General features: G+C 35.1%; 2 protein-coding genes across 4 annotated transcripts in view; one reads left to right on the forward strand and one right to left on the reverse strand.

The window, feature by feature from the left end:
* Positions 1 to 5,153, reverse strand: part of LOC128242144 (uncharacterized) — a 34,721-nt gene extending 29,568 nt beyond the window's left edge. Inside the window, exons 1-5 of one of the 3 annotated variants that reach the window (XM_052959207.1) lie at positions 5,131 to 5,153; positions 2,514 to 2,636; positions 1,975 to 2,081; positions 1,226 to 1,396; positions 837 to 948 (exon numbers count right to left, since the gene is read on the reverse strand). In XM_052959207.1, the coding sequence (XP_052815167.1) occupies positions 837 to 948; positions 1,226 to 1,396; positions 1,975 to 2,081; positions 2,514 to 2,600 (477 nt within the window). In that variant the 5' untranslated portion in view covers positions 2,601 to 2,636; positions 5,131 to 5,153. Of the gene's footprint in view, positions 1 to 836; positions 949 to 1,225; positions 1,397 to 1,974; positions 2,082 to 2,513; positions 2,637 to 4,993; positions 5,105 to 5,126 lie in introns of those variants that run through there. The other 2 variants (XM_052959210.1, XM_052959208.1) reach the window with 2 other exon arrangements.
* A 6,434-nt stretch (positions 5,154 to 11,587) lies between these two features.
* On the forward strand, positions 11,588 to 13,196 carry LOC128242158 (uncharacterized). Its single transcript, XM_052959224.1, has one exon. The coding sequence runs from the start codon at positions 11,806 to 11,808 to the stop codon at positions 12,922 to 12,924; it is 1,119 nt and encodes a 372-aa protein (XP_052815184.1). The 5' UTR covers positions 11,588 to 11,805; the 3' UTR covers positions 12,925 to 13,196.
* Positions 13,197 to 20,072: the final 6,876 nt, after the last annotated feature.

A 20,072-nucleotide genomic window follows, 5' to 3' on the forward strand; every position in this document is an offset into this window, starting at 1 on the left:
TTCCCATACGCCCATTTCTCCATACACCCATTTCCCAATATGCCCATTTCCCCATTTCTCCATACACCCATTTCCCCATACACCCATTTCCTGATACATCCATTTCCCCATACACCCATTTCCTGATACATCCATTTCTCCATACACCCATTTTTCAATACACCCTTTTCCCATACGCCCATTTCTCCATACACCGATTTCCCAGTACACCCATTTCCCAATACGCCCATTTCCTCCTATGCCCATTTCTCCATACACTCATTTCCCCATTTCTCCATACACCCATTTCCCCATACATCCATTTCCTAATATGTCCATTTCTCCATACACCCATTTCCCAGTACACCTATTTCCCAATACACCCATTTCTCCATACATCCATTTCCCGATACATTCATTTCCCAACAGGCACATTTCTCCATACGCCCATTTCGACCATACACCCATTTTCCCAAACACCCATTTCACCCATATGCCCATTTCTACCATTTTGTTCATACATGAACACCCATTTCACCCAAACGCCCATTTAACCCATAGGCCCATTTCGCCTAATTTACATCCAATGTGGTACTATTTTGGGGAGTATATTTTTGTGCATATTAAAGAACAACTAGAGCAAAAATTATCTTAACATTATACATTATTCTATTATGTTATTTTCAACAAAATAATTCTGTGACATCCAATGATAACTTGAACATAAGGTTAATCAATTGGACATTTCATGAACTTGTAACCATGTGAAAGTCTTGTTTCCAACGATAAAATATCCACTTTAATGTTATGCTTTAAACTTGATTAAAAAAAACCCCAAAAAACCCCCGAATACCTACATTGTAGTAGAATTGTTCCGGGATGGTGGCTAGCTGGGTGAACTTGTTCTGTCCAGGGATCATGCGGGCCTGGTTGTCAGGATCAGATCCATGCCACTTGAACTCGTGTAACCTTTAAGGAAAAGGCTAGGCAGAATTTTAAAGGCTCTTATTACCGTTCATATGGGCATCTGAGAAAAAGTTCAACAGAATCAGACAACTTTTGATATATGACTGATGATGAAGATCTGGCGAAATCCATGTAAGCTGCCATATTGGATGGTACAGTAAAAAACAAACAAACTCAAATTAAAAATTTATCCAATTTCATTTCACTTAGTTTTGAACAACATTTAGAAATTATAGGCACTTTCAACAGAGACAATTTTTACCGTAAAAAATTCACTCACCATTCCTCTGCTTCAGGCATAAACACAGTCGGACCTTGAATTATCCTTCGCTGCACATCACCATCCTTTAGACGCTTGTATACAACGATCATGTGATTGGAATCTAAGCTTAGAGTGTCATTCACTGATATATTCTCATACAACATTGGGTTGAAGAAAATCTCACAGGGTCTGGAATAAACAACAATTTGATGTACATGTATCAAGCTGATTTTAGTTTATGTTGATTTATCTTAGCTCAATAGTGAAGTTAACTGATTTGAATCACTTTTGATACCCTTTCCTGGGCAGAAACCAACCATTCATTCAGTTAAGGCTAGCATTACCTAACATAAGCAAACTGTTTTGCTTTGTAACCCTGTTGCAATGCAGCACATAAAACAACAAGCAGGGAAAGTAACAGTAAACGTTGCTTCAGAAAAGTTTACTGAATGCATGGCAGTACTGTGTTCATTTAGAGAGGCCAAGAGAACGTATCCTTGAGGTGATCAACAACCAACAACTTCTTGAATGAGAGGATGACAACTTTACCACTGGACCACTCTCACTCTTTTGATAAAAAAGATTAGACAGATCTTTACAATTGCTGCCAACAGTGAATCAGGTGGGAAAGGAGGTGGCCACAGTGCCAGAGGTTAACATGGTGATTATGAATTCAAATAAAACTTTCTTGTTTTACTATAAAGGAACTGAACATGAGGTTATTGTCCAGCTTTAAAAAATGAAAGCACTGGAACTGAAATGTTTACCCTGCCTTGTGAGTGACAACACCGTCCAAATCGCGAATCTTCAAGTATTCATTCTGCGAGGCTGTGTAGCGTTTCAGCTTCTGCAAGCGCTCTCGAAACAAAAATACCTGAAAATTAATTGTTTACATAATTCACTAATGTGTATAGATTGTCTTTCTCCTGGGGTGACATTTTTTATTTTTTTTTGTCTTCAAATGAGCCAACTTATGCGAAAATGCATGAAAATCAGTGATATAAGACTGCTGACAAAAAATCTGATCGCAAATTTTCATTCTAAGTACAAAAATTGATGTTTCATGCATTTTTCTTAAACCGTTAATAACGCTTTTAGCCATAAAACATTCATTTTCAAATAGAAATTCAAAAATCTGCGATCTGACCTTTTGTCACCAGTCTCTTATCACTGGTTTGTAGTTATTTTCACAAAAATTTACTCGTTCCAAGACAAAAAATAAAAAAGTTGTTATGCCAATTTAGCTTAAATCTGTGAGAGTGCAGCTTTAAGCTAAAATAATTCATGAATTTGTTAAAACTCTCACTCTTGCTGGTCCGACAACTAGCCGCCCCACTCCAAGGTGGTTATATATAATAGCCTGTTCCCCCTCCAAAACCGTCTTAAACTTCATGATTCAATCACTGTCTGTGTCAACGCATCTGGCCAACTGGAATAAATAGCAAAGTAAGTTTATAATGACCATACAGCGGCCTAGCATGGACATACAAACTGGTTAAAATATCAAGGGCCTACCAACATTTATGTTCAAATCTCAAACCGTTTCTGGCAGTAAAAATGATGCTTCCCACAAGTATATTGGATCACCAGCTACACTCTTAAAGCTGCACTCTCACAGATTGAACGTTTTGACATCTTTTTTATCTTTCAAACGAGCCAATTTATGGGAAAGTGCATGGAAACCAGTGATATAAGACTAACAAAAAATTAGATGGCAGATTTCATATTTAAGTTCAAAAATTGGTGTTTTATGCATTTTTGAGATCTGATCTTTTGTCAGCAGTCTTATATTACTAGTTTGCAGATATTTACACAGAAATTGGCTTATTCCAAGACAAAAATAAAAAAAGTTGTCAAAACGGTAAATCTGTGAGAGTTAAGCTTTAACATTTGATAAATATAACTGCCAATAATGCTGTCAAATGAATGCAAACTTTCCTCTCCTTAAGCCAGGGGTTTCTTTATTACAAAATAAAACGGACACCATTTTCCCTTGTTTAAAAAAAAACACAAGCGGAAATGTGCGTAAACTGTTTTCAAGCACTATTTGAGAATAAATGGAGATTTTTTACATTATGCATTTAAATGATAACATATATAAAAGTAAGCTGCAGAAAATTGTCTTTTGGTGTATTTTTGATGATAGAGATGAAAGAAAATGCATTTTGAAGCATTGTAGATAAAGCCATCACTTAACCAAAATGCATAAGAAAGGCAAATAAACTTGCCAGCATTTCCACCTTAAAACAATGTACCCGAAAAACTTGCTCAACTTCTAATTTAACACCTATTCATGTTGCAACGGGTGTTACCTGTATCATGCTTACTAAATATTGAATCTCAATATTAAATAAAAAATGATTGTTTTAATCATTGGTCCTTTTAACAACTTTTGGACCGTGGAAGGCACTTAATTAGAGGTACTCTGTTGCAACCAGTCAATTTTTAAAAGAAAATGATAAAAAAAACCTTCAGTTAACAATGCTGCAGGCTTGTTTAGTAGACAAAAACAAGAACAGTTTGGATGAGAGATAAAATGCATATGTTTTACATTACTGATATGGGCCTGTTTTGTCATTTCATGTCCAACAATCTTGGCTGTATATTATTTAAGTCTTGGCCATATTTTAGCCACAAAAATGTGTGTTAAGGGAACTTTTCTATCATTTGGACACCTGTTAATATGGACTAGGATAATGTGGATGGGTCATATCTAGTCCATATTAACAGCCACCTCAGAGTCTATTGACATTTTTTTGTATGTGTGACTCTACTTTATGGCACAGACCTATAACCCATTTATAGGTCCGTGATTAAGGGAAATGTACCATACTGACTACTGAATGTCCAAATGTTAAAAGTTGCCCTTACATGCGTTGTGGTGGATTTACTGTGTGATATTGTCTACTAATCATTATAAACAGATTGGTAAGTGATGTAACATTGGTAATTGCCCATCAATTATCAATTGGTTTATTTCACAATGGAATAATGCAACTGATCATGCAATAGCAAGCCAATGTACTGGTTGGCTACTTTGCATTTTGAATACATACATGTATATCAGTGTTTGTATACCACATGATAAATTGCGTCATAAATGCTTCGTCGGAAGGCAATATTTTGCTATGTATGAAATTTTTAAACAAAGATAACTTCACTATATCTTCACCATTTAAAGTGAAACATAGCGCAGTCTACGCCGCTTACGGTGCCCCGCCTTCGGTCTTTGACGGTGTTTGATTGAGAGTTTAGTTTCTGAAAACACTTTCGACAAGCCTTTTTACAATTCGGAGCACTGTCAAAACACTATTTTTGAAACAGGTTTTGCGAAGTGTTTGATGAAACTAATCAGCTTATCAAACTTCATTAATAAAAGAAGGCAACGCTCTTTCAGCGGCATAGACTGCCCTTTGTTTTACTTATAATGGTGTAATATAAGAAAAGTTACCTTTGATTTTTATTCTTAATTTTAAGCAGAATATTGCCTTCCGACATAGCATGTATGAGTAATTTATCACATACTGTATGTAACTGTAAGCGAAAATTTTCAATATATCTATTAAGTACTGTATTATTATCTATTCAAATGATAATGATCATTTATTACTGGACGATACCGTCACATTTATTTATCATAGTCCATATCTGTCTTAGTTTATTATTGAAATTGTGAGAAAGGTTATTTGGAAATTAGATCTTAACAAACATTGCTCACGAATTTTACAAATACAAGATCATGAAACCTGAACAAAGTAAACAACAGCGTTATAATTAGTAAATTACCCCAAAGTTATTATAAAGAAAGGCTGTAACAATTAGGAATTCACAGGGTCAAAATATATGAAAATCCTATTATTCCCTATTAAAACATTTGTAAACAATATTAAACTAAAGATAGCAATTACGATGAACGTACCTACCTGACATCATTCGGAGCTCATGTATATTTTTCTTTGGTGCCGTTTTTCTTTGTGGTAAATCTTGTAAGGTTAAACGCAACTAATTTTACTCTCAGACGCCAGCAATTTTGTGCGGCCGTCACTTAATGGGGCATAATACAACAATTTATCATGATTCCACTAACATATTTTCACAGTACTTGCAACGCTTAATTTGCTCTAGGGTAAAACTATTTTGCTTCTCTAATATGTGAAAATATTGTCGTGGAATCATGATAAGAAAAAAATGGCACTGAATCATACTGGACTATAAGTATCTTCCATAGCCGCTCGTGTAAGATAGGTTCATCCCGACCCTCGCGCAGGGTGTTTTGCGGAAACTCGGTAAACCTCGTTTCCGCAAAACACCCTACGCTCGGGTCGGGATGAACCTATCTTACACGAGCGGCTATGGTAGATGCTTTTTCTCCCACCTCAGTTAAACAAAATTAAGTAAAAATGTATTTTTTGCTGGAACTCTTTTGTGCTTAGTGAAAATAATTGCGTATGGATATGCGATAGCACGTGGTTGTCATGGATATTCGCGCAGTGATTCAGGATATGTTAATAGTCAAATCGGTCTTTTTAAATAGTTCTAAAGAGAATGAAGCATTATTTCTTGAATGGTGCGTTAGAACTTTTTTATGGTGACATTTGAAGCGAGAAATAATTAATCAGCGTTCTAAATATTACCATAAGACAAGATTTCCTTGATGCGGCAGCCTTCAACAAGGGAGGTAATTACAATGTGGTAACCGTTAAAAAGGAGTTCCATACGGGCATTTTATCTTCGCTCGTGGGCAAGATAAGAATATCTAGCATGGTTAAATTATTGGATCTACTTATCTGACGTGGGAGAAATAGGAGAAATAGGTGTCTGTGATTTAACTAAGCGTCTTCCGATGGTTTCGGGATAGTTCGATTTCTTGACACTTCAACATATCGCAAAAAGTGAAGACATTTCAACCTTATTGGATACATCTCCTTGCTAGGTAGTTTTACTAGTTTTTATTTGTTTTACCACGGACTGATATACTTCGCTGTGTATGCTTTTCAGTGTATAAAATACAATTGTGTTCAGTCAGAAAAGAGATCTAGAAAACAGACAAACTTTGTTAGTGCAAAGTTATTTTTATATTATTTAAATAGAGTTTTTAACTCGTAATTGCTACGTATGATTCGCATTAAGACTAAGTTTATCATTGATTAATCCTACTCCCAGATTCTAAATTGCATTGATTACACCAAAATTCTGACGCACAAAATATTTGTAAGCGAAACACGATATCCCAAAGTGTAATGTCGCATTTATCATATACAGGGATTTTTGAGATCAGGAATACCAACATCCGGCACATTTTTTATCTTATTTTTGTTGTTGTTGAAATGACACAAACTCATGAAAAACACTTGTCCTTTGCGAGGGTTGGGATGAACCAATCTTTAACGAGCGGCCATGGTAGATGATTTTCTCCCACCTCATTGAAAATAAATATAGTTAAAAAGATTTTTTTTGCTGAAACTCAATGCGTAGTGAATATATCTGCGTAGAGATTTGTGAAAATAACATAATAATAATGCCTTAATTTACATAATCTAAATCACTGCGCGCATATCCATGACAACCACGAATTATCACATATCTATACGCAAATTATTTCCACTACGCACAAAAGAGTTCCAGCGAAAAAATACATTTTAACTTTATTTTGTTTAACTGAGGTGGTAGAAAAAGCATCTAACATTGTCGCTCTTGTAATATAGGTTCATCCCAACCCTCGCACTGTTCTGCGGATAAACCTCGTTTCCGCAAATCTACGGAAATGAGCCTTTACACGAGCGGCCATGGTAGATACTTATAATCCACTATGCGAGCAATATCTGAAAGTTAGGTGTCACGTGTCGTAGCAGACTGTCGGGATCTGCAGCAGTGTAATGGCGGACGGGTCACGAGACTTACAAAATAACGCCCGTCTATTTCCCGTAAAAGCAGTAGTGGAATGCACCCTGAAGTGAACCATGGGCCATTAGGGGCTGGTCAGCATGTGATAAGGATGCCAGACTTTCCTTAAAGTAGGCTCTAAAGTATAAGTAACCACCTACAACCTTTAAGGTATTTGTGATTTCGTTTTCTTTCGACAAATATTTTAAGACACAGTCGCAGACAGCACTATTATTGACTCTTATTTTTACATTTTTTGAATTAATTATAACTCAGATACTAGTTGTACTCATTTACTGAAATTTAAAAGACATGCATCTTTGTGAGAGAGGTATACCTTCTTTATGTTTCACACATTCATTTATGAAATTCAGTTGCACTGTATGCAACTCATTAATTTATCGTTTGTGCTCATTGTCAATGTTTGCATATTTGTTTAAAGATGCAACCTTACTCCCAACTAAGCCGTTCATCACAATCAATACAATTGTTTTAATATACCAAAAAAAGGGCCAATTAATGTCAAAACAATGGAGTATAACGAATTAAATTTGAAATTAAAGTGCAGAAAAATAGTATTTCCACCTTATGAGACGATAGTATATCACAGTTAATCTTTTGGCATTCACCAATTACTTAATATTTTTGCGTTGTCAGCTATTTAATACACGGCTACAATCTTGTTAACAGGCATTTTTTCCTATAAATGCATCACAGTCGAACCCCGTCTGCTCAAACTCCTAGGGACCGGTGAAACTGATACCTCGAGCCTCGCTAAATTCGAGCCAAGCGGGATTGGGGACCGGTGAAACTGATACCTCGAGCCTCGCTAAATTCGAGCCAAGCGGGATTGGGGACCGGTGAAACTGATACCTCGAGCCTCGCTAAATTCAAGCCAAGCGGGATTGTTTACCTTTTTGGTATAAAGAAATTGGTCTTTTACATCTAGTTCGGCCAACGAGGAATTCGAGCCAAGCGAGTGCGAGCCAACGGGGTTCGACTGTATTTAGTATGTAGTCAAAGATTGATCACTCAAAATTTATGTTTGTTATACAAGTGTTTGTATTGACTTTGAATAAGAGTCAAAATTTATGTTTGTTATACAAGTGTTTGTATTGACTTTGAATAAGAGTGCCACTTTAATATTTTATATCACTCCCGGTTGGAAATAAATGGAATACTAAGGGGGGGGGATCTTTTTCGCGGTTCTTTATTCGAACTTTTTACGTCAAACTCAAGATGCAATTACTATGCAAACATACATAAAATTATGCAATTCTGATAACAAAAACACCAACTTTTGTTGATTTTTAAACGAAAAGTATTATAAACGTTCATGTTTCGGTGCTTTTCCATTTTAGTACAAATTCCATATTTGTTTTTATAAAATATTCATAACGCCGCGATAATTTACCATCGCCTGACACTCATTTAATTACACTAACACGGTACATGGTACGAGCTTTCATCGCCTGCGGCCTCGATGCGCCCGCTCCATTTTCTGTAGATCGCCAAAATGAATGCTAACATATACATAAATCATAAACTTGCGGCAATGTGTGTCTGTATGCAACCGAATGACAGTCGCACTGTTACATTTCTTACAGCAAGATATTAATTCATGGTCTGCTCATTATTTATTCTGCCTTTAGGCTGTCAAAAGTAACGTAGAGGAATCCCGGACAATGACTTAGTCATTACACATCCGGGTTGTTGGACGTCCAACACACGTAGGTCTGGCACACGTAGGTCAAACACTTATATAAATTGATCAAGTAAAACTAGAACAGCAAACATCCACCTTGCCAGGCTTTTGTCAGCTTTATGATCGGATTATATTTACGAAAAAAGATACAAGGAAAACGTTGATCGTCGCAATAAAAATAAAAGAAAAATATATATCTTGATCAACAATGAAAACGTTTGTTTGAACTAACTGTACTTCAAAGATGAAATATTTAATATACATGAATTCGATACACATTATTGTTGATAATACTGTAACAATTTTATTTGTTTCTGTGGACACACTTTACTGAAAAAAAATGATTATATATAATTAATAAGGAAACAACATGGAATTAATACTTTTGAGTGATATTGCAAAATTAACAATTAAATATATATATATGTATATATATTCTGCAATCTATGAAGTGGTCCCATAGTTATATCTTGGAAAATATCAAATGCAGTGGGAGCCCTCCGACTAATAATAAATATAAGGTTAAACAACGCTTCTTGCAATTAAAGTTTGTTTATTTCACCTAACACAAATAATTATCATAAACATTCAAATATAGAAATCTTTCGTTTTAATTTGATGAATTTCCCGCAATGATAAATGGTACACCATATATGTCAACTAGTTAATATAATCATATACAACAACGAAAAATATAACGTAAACAGTTGCAACGAAGACAATGATGCTGTCGATCAAGAATTCAAAATCATCGTCTGCCACGGACACAATGGTGTTCACCAAGGTTTCTGCATTATTATCTGCCACGAAGACAATTATGCTGTTCACCAAGAAATCTTCATCACCATATGCAACAAAGACACATATGCTAACAAGCATTCAACATCATCATCTGCAACGAGGACAATTATGATGTACATCAAAAATTCGAGGAGCTCATCCGCAACGGAGACAAGCATGATGTACATCAAGAATTCAAGGCGTTTATCTGCAATGAAGACAAATATGCTGTACATAAATCATTCAACATCATCATCGACAGGCATGACATTTATGCTGCTCGTCATCAACAACGAACACAGTTATGATGTAAACATGCATTCAAGATCGTCATGACATATCTCGTCAAGCTGAAATATCTGCAGTAAATATTGGAAAGAACGATTAAATCTCTAGTCAAACATTTATCCATCGTCACTCTTATCCCACTCAGCAGAAAATTGGTAGGTAAAGAATATGAAATAAATTTTTTAAAAGTATCATCGGACAAAGCACTGCACTTTACACTGCTATAGGCTCAAGACCACAGTTATCTGCCCCCCGTTGACCAAGATCCGGATGTGAATACAGAAACAAAGAGTGCTTGTGTTCAAGTATCAATATTTTATTAAAATTGAATGAAAAAGAAGCAAAAAATGTTCTTTTTGCAGAGAACTTGACTGAATTTGACACTCTATTGCAGAAATTGATAGTTTTCAATGTAAATATTGGAAAAATCATAGGTTGTGGAAGTCTGAAAATTAGTTGTTTGTAGCCGATTGACTCCCTGGCGGAAGGGTTATGTATTTGAACTCAATTTTGACAGTCGGGTCAATGGTCAACATGGTGTTTTCTTGTGATTATATTTTGTGTCTTGAATTGTTCTAGAGATGCCATGTCCTTGTTTTTCAATTGGGGTGTGTATAAAGTCAAAAGCCAGGTTAGTGTCTATATGAAACATATAGTAAAAATAACTGTGGTCTCACGCCCTATACCATACGCTCTCAAAACTGTGTCAAAACGGTCATTTACTTGAAAACAAATGGTTAAAACTCGTCATTGGCACACACTTTGTCAGTAATAAATGCTATTGCTGACAAGTTGGTCATTAACTGGACATCTCTTTAAGTATCAATTACCCGCTTGCATTTTTCAGCATTTATTTAAATAATTCATTTCCGTATAGTTACCATTGTCGTATTGCTATTAACAGCGCATTCTAAAATCCTTGTAACCGATTTTAAACAACATTTCGAAACTTGTTGCTTCATGACGTAGACTAACATATTTTTTATTGGAAAAACCAAAAAGAGGATGCAAAGAAGTAATCAAATAGGAGTTGAGTTTGGTGGACAATAACAAATTGACTAAAAGTTGTCAAAGTAGTTTAAATTCCCAATCGCCCAAATTTGCAACAGCCAGCTTTGAAACTACAGCGCAAATTTTTTACAAATAGTTTGTTTTTTGGGGGTTAATCTGATTATTACCAATGTGCTATGAACTCCATTATCGCATTTCATGTGGCTATGAGTTGTCTTTTTAAAGGTACAAAACTTTGGAGGGCGAAACAACGTATTTTGAAATAAAATATATTATTGACTATATTTACAAGAGTACATCCACGTTTTAATCACTTTTGGTGTTTTTTTGTCTTTGTTATAAGCCATAATTCTTTGTTTGTTGCAAAACCGAAATTCAATCGGCTCATTAACCATTAAGTAGGAAATTATTTATCTTTTTACGCTATTATCTTAAATAATTGATAATTATTTCTGACCTCACTTGTACCAGGTACTTTCCATTATGCAGATTTATCATCGTAAAATGTTCAAAACGCCGCTATACCGCTCGGCAAAAACGCTTAGTTAGTGCAACGTGATAAACGAATGAGTTTATTGCTCAAACGTCATCCCTACTTTTTCAGGACGTAATCGTTTAACGTAATTGGTTACAAATTGAGAAGAATCAAACGAATGTTGGAGCATTAATAACGTGGTCAACAGGAAGGCGGTCACATTCATAATGAATCTGCCATATAGAACAGACAAGGCTGTGCTGGTTTATATAACTTTTGCGGTGGCCCAATAAAACGACTCTACCATACACTGTGAACATCAGAAGTATTTAAATACCTTACGCCGGAGTAACTTGTAAACAAATACACACAAACCTTCGTGGTGTGAAGAGTAAACACGGAGCATACATTATACGTTTTTGAAATATTAATACTGTATACAAGCTTTATTTAAACATGGCACGCCGCATGTTGCTGCTGTTTTGCCTAGTGCTACCAGCATTATCTCATCCTGCAAGACCACCCATTCCGCAATGCACTGAGAAGAAAGAGCCTTTTGCAAATGAAAAGAACATTGTTTGCAGAGTTGAAGATGGACAATTTCTGGATTACAATGACATTCGAATGTTCAGCAGTGAGCATGCGAACAAAGTGTTTAATGTGACTATTGAGTGTACCAAAGGCGGTGTTGTGGAGCTACCCTGGCCGTATACAGCCCCAAATGTCATCTCCTTGCAGGTAAAGGGTTGCAAAACTACTGGCTTCCTTTCGGAGAGGAACAAAAAATTGGCATATCCCAATCAGCTGAAATATGTGTCTTTGACGGATGTTACACACATGATAACAATCCCAGACCTTTTTGAAGCCATCAAGACGGTGGACCAATGGTCTCCGGATTACGACTGTGGCGCAGAGAGAGCCTTGGTGCAGATCTATAGGAACATAGGATACACCTTTCCTCCTTCATCAATGAACTCCGTGGACGAAATGATGATGCTTGAGCAACTGATGGCGGACAATAACCTTAAGAAGCTTCTTTCTCATAACACTGTGTGTTATTATCAAAACCTCAACTACTTGGAGGAAAGTGGAAGCAGATCCATGTCATCTATGCACTTTAAGCTGATGGAAACGACCATGCAATACCCCGAGCTCAAACAATATTCGCTTAGAAACAACAGCTTCAACGCGGTTCCAGAGGAACTGAAACTGCTGAATATTGGGTTCATCCCAAGACTCTCGAGCCTTGATTTGTCGGACAATAACATCGAGACGCCAGACTTTCGATTCAGAGGGAAAAGTACGCATCCATTGGTTATTGACCTCAAAAGAAATCGAATCGAAAACATTGACAAAACTGTGTTGAGCCAGCTTGTGAAAGATGATAACATTGTGTTTGATCTGAGGGAAAATCCACTCATTTGCTCATGTGAGGTGTTTTCTTATGCACAACAAATGTTACGAAATATTCAGAACCAAATATCACAAACCATATACCACGAACTAACCTGCACCGAATCTAATACGCAGAAACTGGTATTTGTGAGGGATGTTGATTCTGCAAATTGTAAATAAACAGTTGTGTGTTGAAAGAGAAATATTCTTAAACTGAACTGTGATATGTGTCTCTTTCTTACTCACCCAAGTTATTTGTTTGATTTTTTGTGTGGTAATACGATTATTTCTATTGTGATGCATGTAATTTGTGAGGTTTTTTTATTGCCTATTTATAATTTGCAAATAGTATGTATGCTTTTGACGATGCTTTAAAGATCTCACGCAGTCCGATTTGTATAATACCTATATTTCTATCTAGAACAGTGTATGAAATAAACATTAAATCTGGACCGCCGTACAAAATGTCTGTATTACACACTGTGTTTTCCGAATCCGTACCCTACAGTAGCGTAGTGCGCGTCCAGAAATCTACATCCGCAAAAATGCACAAAAGAAAAAGAACGTCTGTCGGTCGATTTTCAATGCCTTTTATATATATATATAAAGGAAACCCCATGCGGCCTCGTGCCATATGAACATTATTCACCTAGCGCATCTACCATTTCAGTTAGTCCTTTACATGTTATTCCTCGTAGTGTTGTACCGACAACTCTGGCGTGTTTATATGTGAGACTAGTCATGGGACCGCTATAGATTCTGGTGCTATATCAGAGTTTCCATGATCAAACAGGTGCTCTCCACGAGTCATCCTGTCATCGGGATGAAGTTCCGAGCTGAAATCCACCAGGCCGTTTGCATTTTGTGCAGCAGGGTAGGACAATGTATTCAAGGTACAACAAGAATATCTGTTCAATTCTCTTTTCAGAATTTAATGATTATCCTGCGTTACTTCAAAGAAATAAATAATTGATGAAGTTATATTTTATAAATTGCATACGTTCTGTGACCGGGAATAACACCCAATTAAAGCCATTCGGAACTCCTCGGTTATTTTTATCGAAAACTACCTCGGATGTATGCCGGTACATCAATTGAGGTAGTTCGTATTTTTTTTTCAATTATATCATTAATTAAATGTAGTGTTTTAGAGTTGCATTTATTGATCTAAGTTCAAATTGATTGCCAGTGAAGTGTAATATTGCAAACATAATTAAGATTCCCAAGAGTTAAGTCATCAAGTTTAACTGCTAAATAAAATTACTACGCGATCTACTTGCAGCGGACTTAAACGTACGGCCTTTTTGAGTATGTAAACCGTCCAAATACATCCGAGGTCGTATTCGATAAAAATGGCCGACGAGTTACGAATGTATTAAAGCAATCGAAATGATACCACTTCATGAAGAATGATGGCGCATCATCCACATTACTGATTGTATTTTAAAAGTTTTTTTTTATATTATTTCGTGTTTCCCGTTTCAAACCTTTCAGAAAATAAGAGTAGAATTTGTGGACTATAATATATTAAAGAGAAAATCTTCAAAATCGTGAAACCAAAAAAGGCTAAGCCAAGTAGTGAAAAAGTCGATTAATAAATACATCAATAAACAAATAAATACTAACATGAATTAATTATGAACAAATATATAATTATAAATATATAATTTTGATTTTGATCATTTGCCGAGGCAATAAATGCTTTTAGAATATTGTTGAGCTTATCCCAGTATAATCAAACGAACACTCTTTCTGTGAGTAATGGAATATTTCAATGGAAAAACGAGCCAACCCATCGCCTTTATCGATAACAATATCAAAATGCAAATGCTAAATCCAAAGGGTCACTCATCAAAAGACAGACAAGATAATATAACCATAGTCCGATACTGGAAAATCGTATTGTACGGCTCTCATACTGTAGCACCACAGTGTTTGGATTTATATGTGATTTTTTTTTTTTACGTTTTGTGTATCTCGTTAAGTGTCTTTTGGGTACCAAAATTGGGCTTCTAAACAGGATGTACACTGATTTTGTACTACTGGACTTGTCCCTGTGGTTTTCATTGTTTCCTTATTATCATTATTATTATTATTATTATTATTATTATTAATATTATTATTATTATTATTATTGTTATTATTATTTATTATTATTATTATTATTATTATTATTATTATTATTATTATTATTATTATTATTATTATTGTTATTATTATGGTTATTGTTTTTGTTGTTGCTGTTGTTGTTGTTGTTGTTGTCATCATAATCATCATCATTATCATCATCATCATCATCATCATCATCATCATCATCATCATCATCATCATGGTTATTATTTACTACTGTTTTCAAATACGTTTAGTATAACGTAAAACGTAAATGTAAAACGTACTCGTAAACGTGTTAAAATCAAAGCACTGATAGTGCTGAACGGTTGGAGCTGCCGACACACACTCACCACTCACATCCCAGCCCACCTACCTGATCTAGTGTATTTCATGAGCAACAGAATAAAACGTACATCAAAGCAAAATGTGGTATTAAGTTTCAGCTTAACTTGTAAACTAGTGTGTTTTTCTATTACGCCTATCAACTACAATTCTAAGAGAATGTGAACACAATTGAAGTATATATATAAAAAACTCCTTTAATTCCGGTCATAGATTAAACAAAGAGAGTATTAACAAATGTACATATTTAGACCAATAATCCGTAACATTACTATATGGAAATAAGAATCATTAGAATGTTCATAAGCAAATGACTTATATTACATACGCAGGGTTGTATATTTTAAAACTTGCACCCAAATAAATAGCAATACAGATGAAAATGACCCAGTTTATCAAGAAGTTGGAGGATGAACGCCAATACATGTTTGCAAAATCTGAGGCATATATAAATGGATAATGATGAAAGATATATGTTTTTTCCATCTAACACACAATGCTACTGGGTATATTTCGACTATTTAGCTATTTTCACTGCCAGATCAGTACAGGAAGAAGGGAGACAAGCGCACATAATTAATTATGTATTGCTAACCTGAATTCTCTCCCCTGTAGTTTCTTATTTATAGAATTAGTATGCAATATATAGTTCGAATAAACCCAGAACAGCAAGGAGTTTTCCAGTATACCGGAGTTTTCCTTTTCGTATCCGTGTTTTATACATGTTTTCACTGCTAATATACTCAAAAAAGTACATACTCTTACATGAACATACTTAGTAAATCAATCATTATTTCAGGTGTGTTTCACAGACCGATTTCATTTGAAATCTGGTAATTTCGAGTATGATGTTCAACTGCACATGGACTTAGTTTTTGGTATATTACAAAAGTCTTGAGCTAAAGCTTAAGTCTAAAAATCACGATCGCAATATCATTTTGAACCGAAGAGACGGCCAAATTAAACCTCCAAATGCGGCTTAGAAAAGTAAGTTTTCGGCACTTCAGAGAGTTTCGCTTGTCACAGTGTCGATTATTTAGCGTAATTGAAAGTTACGATTTATTGGTCGGTTAATGTGAAACCAATGAAAACTGAACAGCGGGAAGGAGTATTGGCCCGCCTACTCGGGGGTTAGTTCCTGGTGATATGTCATATCGCTGATCGTTGCAGTCAGCTTCTTTGATGTGGCATGTATTGACATGCTGTAGATGTGATTCTTAATTTGTAAATCACTAGATGGATTTAGGCGAACTATTATTCAATGTATCAAAAACTTAAATTAGTTTTTTTTTGGCAAACATTAATAAGAGGCTAAGATGTGTTTTGTCATATGATACGCGAAGCTTGACGGTTTAATTCGATGGGAGTTTCCAATCACACTAAAATGTATTATTTCAGATTACAAATAGCTTAAATTGTCTAAAAGGGGCCATCCAAGGGATAGTGATAAAACTTTTTATATGAAAATATAACTTATGTTTATTAATATTACATAATATAATATGAATATATAGAGCTAGATTAAAATCTCTGGTAGAAACTGCATCTTCTGGTTTTGTGGAAATAAATGAACAACAAGGCCCTTATTTATGGAGGCCATTCTTTGCCAAAAGTCCAGACGTGTATGTGTGTATTTTAGGTTTGTAACATTGATGATTTACCAATTTACATTTTACAACCGCCAACTCATCGGTTGTATGTTTACATTTTACACTGCACATTTTCATTTTTCATTGTACCGATTGGAGTTTTATTCTCGTTGCATCTATTCAACAGACGATTCAGTCGTGTTTATAAAATTGTGAATGGTAAGCACACGTCATTCTATGAATGTCACATGCCGAGTTTTACATTGCGATGTGTAGAAGACAGATTTCAGTTCGTAGTTCTACAAAATACATTGTATGGTGGTGACTTTTCATTCGCAGTTGAACATGTTTACGAGATGAATTGAATTTAAATAGATAGCTTTTAACCATCTTAACTCCTCCTTAGGTCTTTCGGAAATTTCCGCTATCACTCGGATCTTTTTAAACCAATTATGGATACTTTGGACCATGGACATTGCGAACCTTACTATGGACATTACGAATCATCTATATTATGACACTATGGACTATGATTTGGAAACAGGACGGATTATAAATTATTTCATGTCGAATAAAATAATATATGATATTACAACATGTTTTTGTCTATATAATAGTAATTAATACGCACATATGACATGAAATGAGATGTATGCAAAATGATACTTGACTCAAACACAACACAATGTAAGTCATTAGCATTAAATTATACTTCAAGAATGAAAAGTCCCATTGTCTTATTTTTCTTTTAAAGCTGCACTCTCACAGATTGACCGTGTTGACAACTATTTTTATTTTTTGTTTTGGAATGAGCCAATTTTTGCGTAGATACCAGTGGTATAAGACTGCTGACAAAAGATCAGATACAGTTTTTCAGTTTTACGTTCGCAAATTGATTTTTATGGCTAAAAGTGATACTACAGTAACGTTTTAAGAAAAATGAAAAATTAAAAATGTCGGCAGTTTTCCAGACAATTTAGATTTGTTTTATTGTGAGTAATCTTATTATTTGTATAGAAAGCATTGCTGCCAAAATCAGCCGAGTCTGGGACAAAAAAGGTTGTCAAAACTGTCAATCTGTGAGAGTGCAGCTTTAAATTACTTTTAACACTATTAGAGGACACTTTCTCATCATTGATATAATGGTTTGGATAATGAGTTTAAGATCTACATCATCTGGTCTTAGTACAATACAACTTACATGACCAGATGATGTATATCTTTAACTTATATACACTCATTATCCAAACCATTATATCAATGATCTTATAAGGTACACTAACAAAGTCTTTATCAACAGTAGTGTGGACATGTTTGTATGTAAGTGTAATTGAGCAAATACTTACATGTTCGTGAAATTGTAGACTGTGGTACAACCGGGAATTTACAGGAAGTAGGCGAAGATGTTATCTCCCTTGCTTGATTCGACGGAAATAAACGAAAGAAAATCCGATTCGTTAGCTCCGTCCATTCACCTTCGTTTCTTTCCCTGACATTTACCATATAAGGTATAGGCGAAATCGTCTATCCTTATAATTCTGAACTTGTCAATTCACTTTTGTAAACCTGGACTTGATGGGCTGCAAATGTTCATTTTACGAATGCGAGTGTCGACTGTAGGATTGCAGTTTTACATATGCATGATTCGGCTTTCTAAATTTCATCATCATATTGTTAAAGGCAAGTTATACGATCTATGTTTTAGTGAGTTTATACAGGGTAGATCTGACAAATATACATTTTGACTACTACAATGACAAATGTCAAATCAATACGTAAAAACTGATGAATAGAAACAATAAATAGCACGTCTACATTGACAAATGTAAGAGATATTTAGTACGATTAAGAAGCACATTGTGGGAATTACACGTCTGGACTTTTGGCAACGAATAGCCTCCATACTTATTCACCATCGTCTTGAGTCTGAGTTTGCGACAAGCACACTTTAATTTTGTTGAATTAGTACTATTACAGGGGCAAAGACGGTCAAATTGCTGTAACTGTCACAACTATATGTGTTCAACAATCAAGCATACATTTTTTGTCAACATCACTTAAAACAATTTTATTACAGATATTTTGAAATTCATAAACTTTAATTCAGTTTTCTAAGCCTGAGTCTCTGGACGTTTATGCAAATGAGTCTAGTACTTAAATCAACTTTAAACAAACCAGGAAAAGCTGAGCAATTTTTCAAACTATTAAAATCTAGCATATTGACAAATGGCGACATTTATGATACAAACATTAGAGAACTGTTATGATATGGGCGCATAAATTTGTCATTTGTACAGTCTTTACTACGGTGGTGTAAATATTGATAGCTTACATTGTTTGAATTCTTTGATACTACGCAGAAAGAAGTGATTAATTGAGCTGTTCATCATTCTGAGAACGGCAAAACAACCTACCGAATGACCTTATACGTTTGCACGTCGGGATATAAACGTTAAGATAAATAAGCAAGATAGGAAGACGTACTGTTTATAGATTATGAATGTTGAGAGGATAAGCAGAACATTTTGATATTGACGAGATGCAATGAATAACCACTCTGCCCTTGGCCGTACCACTTCAGTAGGTCATAGAAGAAGTGACTCGCCGGTAATCGGACTTCAATCGACGCATACAGCCGCTCTAGCGAATGATGTCCTACCATTGACAACGCAACATAATGGTTAGCAGGTTAATACCTCATGTCCGACAACCGACACTCTGTTAAGAAAATAATCGACATTGTTAAATAATAGCTAGTTTAGTGCGTGTATACCACGTGATAAATTACGTCATAAATGCTACGTCGAAAGGTAACATTTTGCTTCGAATGATGACTTTAAACACAGAAAACTTTACTGCTTATTCACCATTTTAAATGGAACAACGTGCAGTCTACGCCGCTTACAGGGTCCCTTTGTTTAACGAGTCATAAAAAATAATCGGTACCAAGCAACGACACATCATTACTGATGTAAGAGACATTGTCATTTTTTAAAATATCGGTAAATGAGAAAAAACGGTAGTCGCTGTTTGGGAGACATTGATTGTCATTAATTATAAATATTGCTTCCGAGTGGTTTTATGATGTCTGATAATAAAAATGACACAATAATCGTTTAAAGTAGTAATAAAAAGTACCACAATGGTGTTTCTAATCACAAATATTGTTTACGGTGTCAGATAGTGACGCTAATTGTCTACTTACATCTCTAATGAATTGTCTGCGGTTTTGAAAGCCTAGTAGTTTAACGTTTGAGAAACTGGTGCAAATAAACTACACTCTCG

This window comes from Mya arenaria, chromosome 8, assembly GCF_026914265.1.
Source record: "Mya arenaria isolate MELC-2E11 chromosome 8, ASM2691426v1".
NCBI lineage: Eukaryota > Metazoa > Mollusca > Bivalvia > Myida > Myidae > Mya > Mya arenaria.